This window comes from Oncorhynchus clarkii, chromosome 8, assembly GCF_045791955.1.
Source record: "Oncorhynchus clarkii lewisi isolate Uvic-CL-2024 chromosome 8, UVic_Ocla_1.0, whole genome shotgun sequence".
Lineage (NCBI taxonomy): Eukaryota > Metazoa > Chordata > Actinopteri > Salmoniformes > Salmonidae > Oncorhynchus > Oncorhynchus clarkii.
Window position 1 is genome coordinate 22,729,894 of NC_092154.1, and position 18,227 is coordinate 22,748,120.

Sequence of the window (18,227 nt, forward strand, 5' to 3'; positions counted from 1 at the left end):
AGGTTTGGGCGGTCGCCTGCTGACTTGATTCCTCAAAGTGTTTGATGATCTGTTGTGAAGATCTGCCAAAACAACCACTGAAATATAAACCGCTGAGGAGTCAACTACCACACTCCTTATAATGTGATGCTTTACGTCTGATGCCAATGCAAACAATGTAAAGACAGAGGATCTGAAGACTAAAGAGGGCGAGACAGAGAGAGAGGATGGACAGAGAGAGACCGAGGGGATCTGTGGGTATTCGCCCAGAGTAGGGTTCAGCCACAGTAGCGGAGAGGCAGACACAGAATCTGCCTGAGAAAGCTGGGCCATTTACTCTACATTATACCCCCCTCTCCTCCCCACCTTGATGTCCATGTCACTTTATATCTACTGCACCATACAATTGTTCTAATATAGCACAACCACCACCACAGAGCATCAGATAAACAAGAATGAGCCAAGAATATGAAAACCACCAGACCTAAAACCCTTGAATAGAGGGAAGAGTCAACTAAACCAGCAGCAGATACACTGAAGACATCGCTATGTTCAGTCTGGCACTGTTGTGGTAGTCACTATGTTCAGTCTGGCACTGTTGTGGTAGTCACTAATCTGTGTCTTATCACCAGTGCTGTCACTTGGTGCTGGGTGACAGACTCCTCTTAGAGGGGTGTCACCTAAGCCCAGAGGGGGACATTCCAGAGGGCCTCCCGTCCTCCCCGGGGGACATAATGGTCCCCATCACAGAGGGGGGGGGACAGGAGGAAAAGGTGTCCCCTTACCCACATGAGGACTACTGGCCCTCTACCAAGCTGATACAGATTCAGGTTTGTTGTCCTACAAGATGGAAATCTTATCATAGCTCACATTTGGGCAAGTGAGAAACCCAGGCTGTCAGTTTCATCTATACTGCCACGGGGAAGAAACAAACCTGGAAATGCGTGTGTGTGTGAGATGCAACGCCACTTGGGTTGTTGTTACCGACACGACGACGTCATTAAGTCACCAAAAACCCAAATGGTACTTGTGTTCTTTCAGGTATCCAATCTAAAGCCATAACTAGGTGCTACCTGATCTCCCCAAAACATGTCAGAGCTTCTGTTACCACAGAAACATGTAGACTAGTAGAGTATGAGTAATGTTCTAGATGAAGGCCTTTACATCAAGTAGAGATGTGAGGGAAATAGGAGCTCTAACCCAAAGACAGAGAGGGAGGCGGTGTTTCATGGAATCCACAACCCTGTAAGGTAGTAGTCATAGACCGACACAGCAGGAGGGCTACTGTACCCCGCCTCGGCCGCTCAGCCAAAAACACACACTGTGCTAGGCTCATAGGCTCAGTTAGCACAGCATGAAACAAAGAAGGTCTATAAAGCCCATTAATACAACTCTGCAGTGCTTTAACGAGAGCTCTAATTGCTACTGTTTTTTAGTATGACGGCTGGCTAGTGTAGCAGAATACAGGGTAATGTATCTCACCTATGTCACTAAAACCCCTTCCTTCAGACCTAAAACACATAGACCTAACTTGATTTATTCTAGTAAAGGAGAGGAAGTTGACACTAATGGCTGAGTTCACAGAAAGCTTGAAAAAGGAGAGCCACACACCCTAGGAGGTCAGAAATAATTTAATAGTCTAATAACCAGCGTTATTCAATTATTACATCTGCGCTCCTAGAGCGTCTGGCTCTCCATTTCTTTTTCAAATGTTCTACTCTGCCAGCCAGCATCTCGTCTAGCCAGGTGTTCTACTCCGCTAGCCAGCACCTCGTCTAGCCAGGTGTTCTACTCCGCCAGCCAGCATCTCGTCTAGCCAGGTGTTCTACTCCGCTAGCCAGCACCTCGTCTAGCCAGGTGTTCTACTCCGCCAGCCAGCATCTCGTCTAGCCAGGTGTTCTACTCCGCTAGCCAGCATCTCGTCTAGCCAGGTGTTCTACTCCGCTAACCAGCACCTCACCTAGCCAGGTGTTCTACTCCGCTAACCAGCACCTCACCTAGCCAGGTGTTCTACTCCGCTAGCCAGCACCTCACCTAGCCAGGTGTTCTACTCCGCTAGCCGGCACCTCGTCTAGCCAGGTGTTCTACGCCGCTAGCCAGCACCTCGTCTAGCCAGGTGTTCTACTCCGCCAGCCAGCACCTCGTCTAGCCAGGTGTTCTACTCCGCCAGCCAGCATCTCGTCTAGCCAGGTGTTCTACTCCGCCAGCCAGCATCTCGTCTAGCCAGGTGTTCTACTCCGCCAGCCAGCATCTCGTCTAGCCAGGTGTTCTACTCCGCTAACCAGCACCTCACCTAGCCAGGTGTTCTACTCCGCTAACCAGCACCTCACCTAGCCAGGTGTTCTACTCCGCTAGCCAGCACCTCACCTAGCCAGGTGTTCTACTCCGCTAGCCGGCACCTCGTCTAGCCAGGTGTTCTACGCCGCTAGCCAGCACCTCGTCTAGCCAGGTGTTCTACTCCGCCAGCCAGCACCTCGTCTAGCCAGGTGTTCTACTCCGCCAGCCAGCATCTCGTCTAGCCAGGTGTTCTACTCCGCCAGCCAGCATCTCGTCTAGCCAGGTGTTCTACTCCGCCAGCCAGCATCTCGTCTAGCCAGGTGTTCTACTCCGCCAGCCAGCATCTCGTCTAGCCAGGTGTTCTACTTCGCTAGCCAGCACCTCACCTAACCAGGTGTTCTACTCCGCCAGCCAGCTCCTCACCTAGCCAGGTGTTCTACTCCGCAAGCCAGCTCCTCACCTAGCCAGGTGTTCTACTCCGCAAGCCAGCACCTCACCTAGCCAGGTGTTCGACTCCGCCAGCCATAATCTCGCCTAGCCAGGTGTTCCACTCCGCTAGCCAGCACCTCGCCTAACCAGGTGTTCTACTCCGCTAGCCAGCATCTCACCTAACCAGGTGTTCTACTTCGCTAGCCAGCACCTCACCTAACCAGGTGTTCTACTCCGCTAGCCAGCACCTCGCCTAACCAGGTGTTCTACTCCGCTAGCCAGCATCTCACCTAACCAGGTGTTCTACTTCGCTAGCCAGCACCTCACCTAGCCAGGTGTTCCACTCCGCTAGCCAGCACCTCGCCTAACCAGGTGTTCTACTCCGCTAGCCAGCACCTCCCCATACCAGGTGTTCTACTCCGCTAGCCAGCACCTCCCCTAACCAGGTGTTCTACTCTGCTAGCCAGCACCTCTCCTAACCTGGTGTTTCTTTCGCCTCCTGACAGAATGAACATGTGTAGCTAGCTACAACACTGTTTTTAATGAACACATTGTCGGAGGAGGGTGTTAAACGTGTTGATTCGCAGTCATGCTGCACGCCTCGCCCGATGCCAAGAGGAGATTTGTGTCTGTGTGGATTAAGTGTGGCACACATCACACCTGTGATTGGAGCCTCGGCGCATGTGGCTCCAGAACAACACTGTAGACAGCATGTTCAGCCTCGGCGCACGTGGCTCCAGAATACACTGTAGACAGCACGTTCAGCCTCGGCACGTGGCTCCAGAATACACTGTAGACAGCATGTTCAGCCTCGGCGCATGTGGCTCCAGAATACACTGTAGACAGCACGTTCAGCCTTGGCACCAGAATACACTGTAGACAGCACGTTCAGCCTCGGCACGTGGCTCCAGAATACACTGTAGACAGCACGTTCAGCCTCGGCGCATGTGGCTCCAGAACACACTGTAGACAGCACGTTCAGTCTCGGCGCATGTGGCTCCAGAACACACTGTAGACAGCATGTTCAGTCTCGGCACATGTGGCTCCAGAACAACACTGTGGACAGCACGTTCAGTCTCGGCGCATGTGGCTCCAGAACAACATTGTAGACAGCATATTCAGAGGAAAGATCAATGCCCAAAAACATCTGATAGAAACTATCATGCACTTCATTTCTATGAAGAACTTTAATAGGGAGCTGCAGTATCACAAAGTTTTCAAACACTTTTTGGATGAAGTGCCTTGCTGTCCATTTCAATGTTACGCTTCTGTTAACTTTTTACGCCACAATTGTACTTACTACAAGAGCTGTTTTTCGGACAGACACTGACGCCTTTAAATGTGTGGACTAACAAGTGACCGCATCACTCTTAAGTAACTGGTCAACAACACAGGGTGAGCAGGGGAAATGACCCTCTCCTTTGTAGTTTGTGATTAGTTTACCAGGTGTTATGATCTGAGGCTGAGCACACTCACACTGAGGTGGCAAGGTCCAGTAAGGACAGAGAGTACTTCATCTCACACACACCTAGTGCAGCCGCCACCACACACTTTCACAAAGCTAGCACTGCCCAGAGACACACACAAAGCTAGCACTGCCCAGACACACACACAAAGCTAGCACTGCCCAGACACACACACAAAGCTAGCACTGCCCAGAGACATACACAAAGCTAGCACTGCCCAGACACACACACACACAAAGCTAGCACTGCCCAGACACACACACACAAAGCTAGCACTACCCAGACACACACAAAGCTAGCACTGCCCAGACACACACACACACACACAAAGCTAGCACTGCCCAGACACACACACACACACACAGCTAGCACTGCCCAGACACACACACACAGCTAGCACAGCCCAGACACACAGCTAGCACAGCCCAGACACACACAGCTAGCACAGCCCAGACACACACACAGCTAGCACAGCACAGACACCCACACAGCTAGCACAGCCCAGACACACACACACACACACACACAGCACAGCCCAGACACACACACACAGCTAGCACAGCCCAGACTCACACACACAGCCCAGACACTCACACACAGCTAGCACTGCCCAGACACTCACACACAGCTAGCACTGCCCAGACACACACACACACACACAGCTAGCACTGCCCAGACACACACACACACACAGCTAGCACTGCCCAGACACACACACACAGCTAGCACTGCCCAGACACACACACACAGCTAGCACTGCCCAGACACACACACACAGCTAGCACTGCCCAGACACACACACACAGCTAGCACTGCCCAGACACACACACACAGCTAGCACTGCCCAGACACACACACACAGCTAGCACTGCCCAGACACACACACACAGCTAGCACAGCCCAGACACTCACACAAAGCCCAGACACACACACACAGCAAGCACTGCCCAGACACTCACACACAGCTAGCACTGCCCAGACACTCACACACAGCTAGCACTGCCCAGACACTCACACACAGCTAGCACTGCCCAGACACACACACACAGCAAGCACTGCCCAGACACACACACACAGCTAGCACTTCCCAGACACACACACACACAGCTAGCACAGCCCAGACACACACACACACACAGCTAGCACAGCCCAGACACACACACACAAAGCTAGCACTGCCCAGACACACACACAAAGCTAGCACTGCCCAGACACACACACACAGCTAGCACTGCCCAGACACACACACACAGCTAGCACTGCCCAGACACACACACACACAGCTAGCACCTCCCAGACACACACACACAGCTAGCACTGCCCAGACACACACACACACAGCTAGCACTGCCCAGACACACACACACACAGCTAGCACTGCCCAGACACACACAAAGCTAGCACAGCCCAGACACACACACACAAAGCTAGCACAGCCCAGACACACACACACAAAGCTAGCACTGCCCAGACACACACACAAAGCTAGCACTGCCCGGACACACACACAAAGCTAGCACAGCCCAGACACACACACAAAGCTAGCACAGCCCAGACACTCACACAAAGCTAGCACAGCCCAGACACACACACAAAGCTAGCACAGCCCAGACACACACACAAAGCTAGCACAGCCCAGACACTCACACAAAGCTAGCACAGCCCAGACACTCACACAAAGCTAGCACAGCCCAGACACTCACACAAAGCTAGCACAGCCCAGACACACACACAAAGCTAGCACAGCCCAGACACTCACACAAAGCTAGCACAGCCCAGACACTCACAAAGCTAGCACAGCCCAGACACTCACACAAAGCTAGCACAGCCCAGACACTCACACAAAGCTAGCACAGCCCAGACACTCACACAAAGCTAGCATAGCCCAGACACTCACACAAAGCTAGCATAGCCCAGACACTCACACAAAGCTAGCATAGCCCAGACACTCACACAAAGCTAGCACAGCCCAGACACTCACACAAAGCTAGCACAGCCCAGACACTCACACAAAGCTAACACTGCCCAGACACATATCACACCTCACTGTAAACTCACAGTTCAACTTCAGTTAATTTATTGTTTTAACCAATTAGAAGAGAGGACGCACTGCCACAAAATATAGATCTGCTTTATCGCAATGTGTGCTTTTACAAAATCTAAATTAAGTTTTACTACTTTAATTGAGAACTGTTAAGTTTTTCACAAACTAGCTGACAGAGGAAAAATGTAGATTCAGGAAGGGAGCCCACTAAAGCAGTCCAAATGTATTTTATGTTTATTTTTTACTTCAGTCAAATGTACTGTGTCACAAACAAACAGCTCTCCCGACCTGCCCTGCCCTGCAATGAGTCTTCCTGCCCAGGGAAGGGCCCTGTAACCCAGATCTGCTTTATAGGAAATTAGAGCAAAGACATCCTGTCACACAACTACTGTCTGTCTGTCCCTTCACACTGAGGCGGCATTCATACTGTGTGTGAGTGTGCATATCTTAAACCAGACTCCTAGAGGACATAAAATCATACTATGATATGCAGTTTCCTGCCATTGGGTTTAGCACAGGAAAGAATAGTTAATCACACCAAGTCGAGTGCAGTGGACTGGAGTCCTGAGGAAGTTTACTATAATACACACACAAGTCAATTTGTCCACAGCTCTTTGGTATTTAAGCTGAGCTCCATAGTGAGACGTGAACAGCTCCATCCATCCATACACTCATTATTTCAGGCTACGCTACACAATTTGACTGGAGAAAGAAGGAGCAAGGAACTAGCAGCATAATATCATCTCACAAAACAGACTTATTTTTCTCTCTCATCTCTGTCCTTATCTCTATTTCTCAAGATGGAACATTCTGTCTGTGATGACAGCGAATTAAGCAAAGAGAATGTGTCCTTGAATCGGATAAGAAGTGTGTCAGACAGTGCGATCGTCACACTGGGCCAACTCTATGCAACTCCAGATGAACAGGATACAGACACACTTAGGCACCACACTAATCTGACGTCTTGACATCTGCCTGCGGTCTAAATAATTCCAGTATGCTTCCCTCTGTTGTGTGTGTGTGTGTGTGTGTGTGGTGGGGGGCAGGGCTTGCTTGGTTTAGTGGAGACCACACAGATCGGTGTCTTCGCCCCTCTGTCTGAGGTGTGTGATGGTTAAAGGAGGCTGCTAGGCTCTTCATGTGGTTTTCTATTAAACAGGCTCTTCAGTCTTGACAGAGGCAGACGGGGCTCTGGTTTAGAAGGGGGGGATTTAGATATTTCCCTGGAGAGTACAATCCATCTCTCGCTCATTCCTCGTCTGCTATTCAAGTCTTTCATTTTGTTGTTTAATAACTTCTGCCTCTGTCTGACAGTCTGTCTAAAAGCTGCAAGGCTGTAGACAAGGACACACACACACGGCAGGCTCACTGCTCTAATGAAGTCATAAAAACAGTAGTTCACAGAGCGGCGGGAACGAGGGACCTTTCAGGGGCTAACTCAAGCCAGATGTGCTATATGTCAGTCTGATAAGAACCACGTCCAACATGGTCAAATGCACGCGCACACACTCACAAATCATTGGAACCAACGCTCCACAGATTGAAGAGGGACAATTATGGAGAGGGAGACTAGATGTCTGGTCCCCTGGACACACTACTAACCGCATGGAGAGGAGAATACCTAGAGAACAGCATGTTTAAACCTCTAGCAGCTTTTCCTTCCATTCCTACAACACTACGTGGTGGTCATATATCTGTTGCCTTAAATTAGACACTCCCTCCCTCTCTCAGTACCTGCTCCTAATCCAGACAGTTGCAGTCAAACATGGAATGAGTGCTGTCACAAATGTGAGCATCCACCCCAATCCTAACTGACAGTATGAGGCAGTTCTATATGGGCAAATGAGAGTGCTGTCAAATTCTACTAGGCGCCAGGATTCAAAGTGGCAAACTGTCTCGACACGAGCATGGCTCCCATAGAGGTTAGATGATTAGATCTTTGGTTAGGGAGGCAACAAGGCCAAGTGTTAAATTGCCCGTGATAATGTGTGCGTCACCGTGTACAACTTCACCCCAAACAACGTGCGTTTGACAGAAGGGCAATTAGAACAGTGAACTCGCTGGGCATTGAACTAAACATTCCATTTGTCACAGAGAAAGAATGGCAAAGGAAAAAGGGGAGTGATCATTAGCTGGGAACCCACAGCTGGGTTATGCCATGTTCTTAGTAACCACTGTCATTCAGTTGAGTACATGCTGTAGAACCCACCCAGGAAATATAGACTACTGTAGTGGCTACATGTTGTAGCTCTTGCTGTGCCCCAGGGCAGGACTGGCAGGCAGTGAGTGACCAGTGCAACCACATTCTGAGAAGCACACACACACACACACACACACACACACACACACGTAAGCTAATGCTCAGAGTCCCGTCTCACACACAGCCAGCCAGCGAGCTAACCAGCAGCAGGAAACACAGCCCCGCGAGCTCAGAGCACATCCTCCCATTGTTACTGCTGCTACAGCGCTCTACTGGAGGGAGACCATAGAGTTTGTACTCTACCAGCTAATCATTGTATAGCTGCATCTACACTACTGTTCCATCACTATCGCCTCAACATCTTCAAAACAAACAGACTAGCAAACAGACAAACAAGCCAACTTATATTATATTTAAAAAGCACCGAAAGGAATGAGAACATCTGTTAAGTTCGAGGGCCAGTCTGTCTACCTCCAGATTGGGGAAAGATTAATCAGAATCGCTTCCCCAGGCCTTGGGTTGTCGTCAGTGTGGGGAAATGCTGGACAATGAGCAGCAGGACTCCCCTGTGAGGTGGAGTGGAGAGAGAGGGTCAGGATATCCCCCTGTTCTTCCTCATTTGGAACCCAACACTCTGTCCCCACAAAACCCTTTAGGTGAACATCTGCAGAATTTTTTTTATTTTTTTTATTTTACCTTTATTTAACCAGGCAAGTCAGTTAAGAACAAATTCTTATTTTCAATGACGGCCTGGGAACAGTGGGTTAACTGCCTGTTCAGGGGCAGAACGACAGATTTGTACCTTGTCAGCTCGGGGGTTTGAACTCGCAACCTTCCGGTTACTAGTCCAACGCTCTAACCACTAGGCTACCCTGCCGCCCCAGAATAACAGCCTGGAGTAAACAAAACTAGGCCTGTCAGAGCAGAATCAAGGGGACAAAAGTTAAGCAAATCAAGCTCTTGTCCCAGAGATGAAGTTCTGGCCTGTGTGCCTGTATCGCCTTGACAATCATTAACTGTGTGGTCTTGAGATAGCAGCAGTAGAGCAGCTGGATAGCCCAAAATAGCTCAGTAGAGAACCGTCCTAGGTTCCTTACATAGTGGGTCACAGCAATATGATAAACTGGTGTGAGCTGGAGGCTTATTTGGTCTGAGTTTCTGGCTAAAGAGAAATCATACATTTTGAATGAGCAACCCTGCAAAAGATGGAATTTAAACCCAAAACAATACTTGATTAGAGAAAACTCTACAGGTGTGAAATATGAAAGACGGTGTGAAGCTTACAGCAGTAGAGAACACTGAGCAAGTGGAACTGCAGCACATACTGGAGGTCTATTACCTGTGTCTTCCCATCCTCAACCCCCTCTTCTGACAAAACGGCTACACACCCCCCTCCACCCACCACACATACACAGTCACACCTGTATTTAACACAGAGAGAGACAGAGAGAGAGCGCCTCACCGACTCGTCCTTCTTTCCGACCACAGAGAACCACATGGTGTAGGTAGATAGTTCCCGCTCGGCTAGAACTGGCTCGTGCTCAGGCTCAATTAAAAGTCCACAAGGAGGGGCAGATCACAGCCCAGATGTACTGGTGTAATAATCACAGAGACCAGTCAGAGACCAAAACAAAACAGCTAGCGAAGGAGGAGATACTAGGTGCGGCGCAGTGGGAGAAAGAAAGAGGTCCACACTACATTCTACTGTAGGACGCCATATGACAAATAATCAGCAGCCAGCCAGAGTAGGAAATACCATTTACAGACTTAAGTAAACAGTCCGCCAGCGTTAGCCACTCACTACTCTGCAACAGTTTGGGTAAACTTTCAGAGCACTACCCAGCTGTGTTCTGCACTGGGCAAATTACTCTCCTCTCGCTCTCCCCCTCTCTCTCTCATTCCTTCGCTTCTCCAGTCTGCCTCGGACTCATGCCTTCCTTCTGTCTCCTGTCCTCCCCTCCCATTTTCCCCTCCCTCTGCTCTCTCTCCCCACCTCTCTCGGTCTTTCTCCCTAGCTTCCTCACACCACCTCAGGTTGAAAATAGCAGTAAAAACAGAGGGTGTGGCCCCCACCTCCTAAAATACAAAAACTATGCTTTGAAAATAAACAGTTCAGGGAGGCTACTCTATTCGCCCCCCCGCTCATCCTCCATCCGCCTCCCAATCACCCCCCCCCCCCCACCACCATCCATCCGCCTCCCAATCGTCCTCCATCCACCCCCCCCCACACCATCCCCCCCCCCCCCCCCCCCCCCCCAATCCATCTTCTTCTCAGACTCTCATTCATCTGTCAGTGACAGTCTAAAGCCTCATGTCCACCAGACGCGTCAAAATCATTGCCAATGGAGTAGTCCGCAACGCGGCGTTGGGGATGTTGCACTGGGCTGTGATGTGCTTTACCGCATGGTGGTACAAACTACAAAGCTAACCACTTGGCTAGTTAGCCTCCCCTTTCCAGCTAATTATTTCACATTCAACTGACCAGCAACATTTTTTGCATGGAGGCCCCGGTAGCAATTAGTGCTTTGGTGGAACAGGGCAGAGAGCCCAGAGACAGGCAAAATGACCTTCTCCTCCATACTGCAAACCTTTCTGCAGCCTTGCGAAGCACATGTGCGTCAAGTAGCGAAAATGCGGACTAGACATCCGGCAAAACGTATACGCATCTGGTGGACATACAGCATAAGCCCCCAGAAACACACACAGACCAACCCGGGTCAGACCTGGGCTATAATGGTGCCAGCTGAAACATGACGGTCACTTTTTTTTATATATATATATATATATATATATATATATATATATATATATATATATATATATATATATATATATATATATATATATATATATACACACATATATATATATATATATATACACACATATATATATATATATATACACACATATATATATATATATATACACACATATATATATATATATATATACACACACACACACACACACACACACACACACACACACACACACACACACACACACACACACACACACACACACACACACACACACACACACACACACACACACACACACACACACACACACACACACACACACACACACACACACACACTTATCCAGAGTTACGGCAGACTAATGCAGTAAACAACCACAGAAGAGAACCCAGTACAACCTAAGGCTCTTATATCAATCCACACCAACAGTGTTAGAAACAGCATGTTCCACCGGCAATGTTGTTGAACTGAAAATGAGGACACCCTCAGGCAGGTTCTTGACAACGATTGAGAGAAGGGCTTATTTTGGATTATTTATGTGTTCACCAGGCAGTAGTCATCAAGTCTGCTTGAGCATGGACGCAACAAATGTTTCTGGGTTATTTCTTAATTGAATCTGTGTATTTCACATCACTCACATAACACTTCCCTTCCAGCCAGGAAGTCACAAACCTCTTCCAGGAGCACTAGCGGGTATCGACAAAAACCTTATCAATAATGAAAGGAAAGGATTGAAAGATGTCTTACCTTGGCAGCCACAATGCTGAGGCCCATGCCATTGTGCTTCTTCAGGGTGACCGTCACAACTTCCGGTTCCTTCCGCATTTGCTGCAACGAGAGGACACAGCTTAGAGAGCGTTAGCTTAGGAAAAATGTGCTTCTACAGGGCTCTCAGAGCTGGGAGCTCTCTCCTGGACGTTTCTCAGGCAGAATGAGGCGCTGGATGAGGGAGCAGAGGGATAGGCGCAGAGCAGGGTCGTCATACAGAGAGAGAGCTGGGTTGGGGCGACCGCAATGAGAAATGGCGGGGGCTGGAGAGGAGTCAAGAATGAAAGCCACATGCGCTTGGCTCCAGAGGATCTCAATGGGATCGTTTAAAAAGAGGGCTGCCTGGGAGCAGGGTGGGGAGAGAGGGAGAGGGCAGGGCTTTCCACACAGACTGCCTCTCGTCCCTATGGCACTGAACACATTGAGACTCAACAGCCCCAAAGACACAAACAACTCTTCGCTCATGTGCTGAGCTATGCTGTACAGCCACATAGTTCAGACACAGAGAGTGGATACAAAGCCACATTAAGTAACAGGGATCTGGTGGCATTTCTCATCGTGTGATGTGGTGTAGAACAAGTCTTTCTGAATGCCATTGGAGTGATTTCACCAAGTGCTAGAGGGCAGGGCAATGGTGATGCAGGGTTCAGCTGGCTACAATGAGTAAAGAAAACATTCATTCAGACAACAGATATTCTGCAGTAAGAGACTAACTCTCAACTCAAACAACACCTGCCAGCGAGAGCATCTTCTCCAGAGAGAAAACGTTTTTAGGATGACAAAAGTCTGACTGCACTAGGCTAGCTACAGTAACACCTCCTGTCTGGACTAGTGATCAGGGAAACCTACCCGTTGTTGTCCTCGGGGATCCCCTGTCTGTCTCTGTGTGTCTTATTAACCCTGTAATGGTTGCTAACAGCGGGACTCTATGGAACACTAGAGTAGTGATTCTGGAGCAATGTGGTGGAAACATGAGGCGGGGTGCCGGGGTCGCCCTGCCTGGCACACGACCAAGAGCCCATTAATCAAAACCTCAGCGGTACTTAAATGGTTTGGGCGCCCTCCTCCTCTCCGGTCCCTTTACTAGTGTGGGGGCTGGGGCTAATGCCAACCCTGAGCTGAGGTTTCAAGCATGAAAAATGAGAGCTGGGGGGGAAAAAAACAGGGCAATTATACAGGAAGCAGTGTAATTTCTTTTTTTGTGTGATTAGGGTGAGAAGGGTATAATTTACTGCTGTTCCAGAGCTCTCTGGTCACTTATTGGCCTCTGTGGTGTAATTGGTGTTGATTGAAATCGAGCAGGAGGAAGTGTGTGTGTGTGTGTGTGTGTGTGTGCGAGTCTGTTAGTGTTAAGTAGAGTAGGGCAGAACGGTGATTGCATGACAGCAGCATGGGACATTAACGTTTTCCATACGATCGTTGGAAACAAGTGATGCCAAAACATTAAGCCACAAACAGAGAAGTTGAGTAATTGAAATATTCAAGTGTTCTAAACAGCTAAAAGCAGCAGCCTATTCATTCCTCTGTGCTTCTCCGTTACTTAGTAATATGGTGGCTAATGTATAAGGACATGTCTGCGTCATGACTAACAGGCACTAATGTGCATGATCATGCAGCTCAATGTAATGGTGTCCTGCATAGTCCTAAGCTGTAACGGTTGGAGGGACACCTACCAGGTCTGAGTTGTCTGCAGAGAAGTGGCTGTCGCAGTCGACTCCTTCAAAGTGGATGGTCCAGGTCCCAGGGGAGCGCGGGTGAGGGGTTAGCCGACAGAATCCTGCACAGGACACGAGAGGAAATCACAGTTATCTTCTTCTACTTAGTACAGATCTGAGACTACATTTACACGGCAGCAGGAACAACTCTTGGAATCTCTCTCAAACACTCTGATGAGGACAGGAGCAAACAGCTCTAAAGTCTCCTCTTACATAGCTATTACATTCCACTGCCTACGCGTCAACAAAACAAACACAGGCCAGCCCAGCCTCTGATTGGTTCACAACTTTAGGTTTAGACAGAACACAACCGGTGTGACATTCCGAAATAGAGTGTATTTTTGTATCCTCCTCCACACAAGTACCTCTCTGACAAAGGGGGTCCAGGAACTCCTGGAATCCGTTGGGAATGTTCCTCACAACGTCGCAGGAGTAGCCGTCCTCGGGCAGCAGGAAGGGCAGCTGCAGGTCGGGGTCCTCCTCTAGCTGGACCTCTCGTCCGTCGCTACGAGCCAGCTCATCTGCTGTGTTCTCCGCCACGGCAACCACGTGGTCTATAAGCTCCTATAGGGGGAGACACCAGACGGACCAATGGGGGTTTAGTTACATCAGGGGAGAGGGATGTGTGTAATGGTCCTTTGACTGTTTCCTCCATATTCCACAAAGTAGAAACAGCAACCTGGACTGGAAAAGGGAGCTAGGAAGATCAGTCAAGCGGTGAGCTTAGCTAATGTTTACCCCAAAATAACAGCTCAAACTCCAACACATTATGGGAGGAGACTTGTGTTAAGCAATACTTCAAACCGCAAACCCCCATTTCTCCACTTCAGAGTCATTCATTGTATCTCTAGTGTGTGAGTGCGAACGTGAATAGAGGAGTGCGCATGTGAATAGAGGAGTGCGCACGTGAATAGAGGAGCGCGCACGTGAATAGAGGACCGTGTCGTCATGTCTTACTGGGGGGATGTAAGGCTCGTCGGGAGCACAGTGGTAGTTGGTCATGAGGGCGTTGAGCTGCAGGGAGTTCAGCTTGAAGCAGGTGTTGTGGATGTTCTGCACGTCCTGCATGGAGTACTTGTCCATGGTGAGGAGAGTCGTAGCCTGGGGAGGAACAACAGAACAGAGTACAATTAATGACAGAGAAGGACTTGATTTATAGTGACCTTTTGTCCACGCTGAAGTCCTTCCCCTACAACTTTCCATAGGAACAACGGCTCCTAAAGCATCACCCAGAGCTGCTGACAAGTATTCAATAAAAACCATTCTTCTGAGGTAGAAGTGCCCTGCCAACAGTAAGTCACCATATGGAAAACAGTGGGTAGCTAACAGGTGTGCCATGCTGGACAAAGATAGGTGCATCATACCTGTACGATGCGACTGAGGTGGCAGTCAGCAGCCAGCTCCAGGCCCTGTTTCTCTGCCCAGGCCTCGATGTGGCTGAGCTGCTGGCGGAGGATGGCGCCCCAGTAGTGTGAACACAGTCCAGAGTCGGCCTCCATCACCAGCTTGTTGAACAGCCACATGTTGATGAAGTGGAAGAGCTGGGAGAACAGCTGGATGGTCAGCGCCGCGTTGACACGGCAACGACGCAGCAGCGACATGGCGCCCGTCAGGGTGTGCAAAACATCCTCTACGTGGGGAGAGAGCGAGATGGAGGATGAGGAAGAGGGGAAGGAAGAGGAATGTCTTTTTACATTTCCACTACTGCTGGAGTACTTAGTGAATAACCAGTCCACCAAGGTTTCAGTTGATTTCTATACACTATGTCCCCACTAGAGGGCTCACTTTAAAAAAACAAGCAGAGTGACATACGGTGTAGCTGTGAATGTAAATAAACTCTGCAAAAAAAGAAACTGACCTTTTTCAGGACCCTGTCTTTCAAAGATAATTCGTAAAAATCCAAATAACTTCACAGATCTTCATTGTAAAGGGTTTAAACACTGTTTCCCATGCTTGATCAATGACCCATAAACAATTAATGAACATGCACCTGTGGAACGGTCGTTAAGACACTAACAGCTTACAGACGGTAGGCATTTAAGGTCACAGTTATGAAAACTTAGGACACTGAAGAGGCCTTTCTACTGACTCTAAAAAACACCAAAAGAAAGATGCCCAGGGTCCCTGCTCATCTGCGTGAACGTGCCTTAGGCATGCTGCAAGGAGGCATGAGGACTGCAGATGTGGCCAGGGCAATAAATTGCAATGTCCGTACTGTGAGACGCCTAAGACAGCGTTACAGGGAGACAGGACAGACAGCTGATTGTACTCGCAGTGGCAGACCACGTGTTACAACACCTGCACAGGATCGGTACATCCGAACATCATACCTGCGGGACAGGTACAAGATGGCAACAACAACTGTCCGATTTACACCAGGAACGCACAATCCCTCCATCAGTGTCCGCAATAGGCTGAGAGAGTCTGGACAGAGGGCTTGTAAGGCCTGTTGTAAGGCAGGTCCGCAACACACATCACCGACAACAACGTCGCCTATGGGCACAAACTCACCGTCGCTGGGCCAGACAGGACTGGCAAAAAGTGCTCTTCACTGACAAGTCGCGGTTCTGTCTCACCAAGGGTGATGGTCGGATTCGCGTGATGGAAGGAATGAGCGTTACATAGAGGCCTGTACTCTGGAGCGGGATCGATTTGGAGGTGGAGGGTTCGTCATGGTCTGGGGCGGTGTGTCACAGCATCATCAGACTGAGCTTGTTGTCATTGCAGGCAATCTCAACGCTGTGTGTTACAGAGACGACATCCTCCTCCCTCATGTGGTACCCTTCCTGCAGGCTCATCCTTACATGACCCCCCAGCATGACAATGCCACCAGCGATACTGCTCGTTCTGTGCATGATTTCCTGCAAGACTACCATGGCCAGCGAAGGGCCCGGATCTCAATCCCATTGAGCACGTCTGGGACCTGTTGGATTGGAGGGTGAGGGCTAGGGCCATTCCCCCCATAAATGCCCGGGAACTTGCAGGTGCCTTGGTGGAAGAGTGGGGTAACATCTCACAGCAATAACTGGAAAATCTGGTGCAGTCCATGAGAAGGAGATGCACTGCAGTATTTAATGCAGTTGGTTGCCACAACAGATACTGACTGTTACTTTTGATTTTGACCCCCCCCCCCTTTTGTTCAGGGACACATTATTAAATTTCTGTTAGTCACATGTCTGTGGAACTTGTTCAGTTTATGTCTCAGTTGTTGAATCTTGTTATGTTCATACAAATATGTACACGTTAAGTTTGCTGAAAATAAACAGTTGACAGTAAGAGGACTTTTTTTGTTGTTGCCGAGTTTCCAAATGTAACAGTATCCCCCCCACTGTGGCCTGGATGAGTTTAATATATACACAGTAAGAGTGTCAGACTGTGTATGAACAGAGGGGAGTCACCTATTTTGGGCCTTTGAGGGTTCTGTTCCTCTGGGTCGTCCAGGAAGGCAGGCATGTAGTTACTCAGGTCAGACTGCAGACACTGGACCAGGTACCTGAGATAACACAACAACACATTGGTTCTGTACGGTCCACACGGATATGGATAAACAAAAAGACACATACAATGCATATACACGTCCACCTACATGAAGTCAAACACACATACGTTCCCTTGTCCTGAGAGCAACACTTGTCCTGAGAGCAACACACACACATAAAAGACAGATATACAGAAGAATGCAGAAACGTGCACACACACAGCCCTAACGGGACTTCCTCTGGAATCCCACAGTAAACCAGTGGTCTGGCCTGGCCGGCACGGCCACCGCTCTGCTCCGGGAAAAAGACAAAGCACCAGTTGTTTCAGCTAGCCATTCCAGGGAGCAGCGAGCAGAACAGGGGAACGGGAGAGCCGTGGAAACGGGACCTTTCCCCTCTCCCCAGGCCCATACAGCCCTGCTCCAGCCTGGCCAACACAAGCCAGGCCCAAGACATTCCACATATTCACAGCTCCCCTTTGTGTTCCTGCATCCACACACAGACTCCAGAAACAGTACGGACAAGGGCTAGATTTACTTCCTCCAGATCCTTACATGGTCCGAGCTGAAGCAACACAATTATCTTGCTTAACCCCCTGTCCCTCGGCTACTTTTATTGCTCATGGGACATCTCAGACAGAAGTTAGCATGGGCCGCTAACCACTAGCTACCACACTGTGAACGAGGGCCATTTTTCCATGGGCAGCAGACATCTATATTTTGTTTTCCACTCAGGAGAATCGATGCCAGCAATGGCAGGGTACTTCACATTTTGATCTAGAATTAGCATAATAATTGTCCAATCATACTATTACTCACATGTGGTTTGAGTTAGCCCTGATGGCGTACATGCAGACATGACATACACAGGATTGACAGGGTAGTGTGGGCTGCTGCTCCGTGTGACTAGCACACAAACAGAGCTGGGAGCAGGATAAGGTAAAGCCTGGTCTCCAGGTCATGGGTGAGAAAGTGGGGGGCAGAGAAGTGATCAGAAGAGGGACAGGAACAAGAAGTGGGAATGATGGGGCAAAGAGGAGTGGAAAGAAGACAAACCGGGGCAGTTAAAGAGGCTGGCCAAGAAGACGGAGGAGCATCGAACTACA

The 18,227-nt window shown here is 49.3% G+C and overlaps 1 protein-coding gene across 25 annotated transcripts in view; it reads right to left on the bottom strand.

Moving 5' to 3' along the window:
- The window catches only part of LOC139415114 (afadin-like), a 133,743-nt gene that overhangs the window by 18,381 nt on the left and 97,135 nt on the right, over nucleotides 1-18,227 (bottom strand). For all 25 annotated transcript variants that reach the window (XM_071162950.1, XM_071162951.1, XM_071162961.1 and 22 more), the window contains 6 exons: nucleotides 17,042-17,136; nucleotides 15,008-15,273; nucleotides 14,601-14,744; nucleotides 14,009-14,207; nucleotides 13,602-13,705; nucleotides 11,908-11,988 (listed from right to left, as the gene is read on the bottom strand). In XM_071162950.1, the coding sequence (XP_071019051.1) occupies nucleotides 11,908-11,988; nucleotides 13,602-13,705; nucleotides 14,009-14,207; nucleotides 14,601-14,744; nucleotides 15,008-15,273; nucleotides 17,042-17,136 (889 nt within the window). The remainder of the gene's footprint in view (nucleotides 1-11,907; nucleotides 11,989-13,601; nucleotides 13,706-14,008; nucleotides 14,208-14,600; nucleotides 14,745-15,007; nucleotides 15,274-17,041; nucleotides 17,137-18,227) is intronic.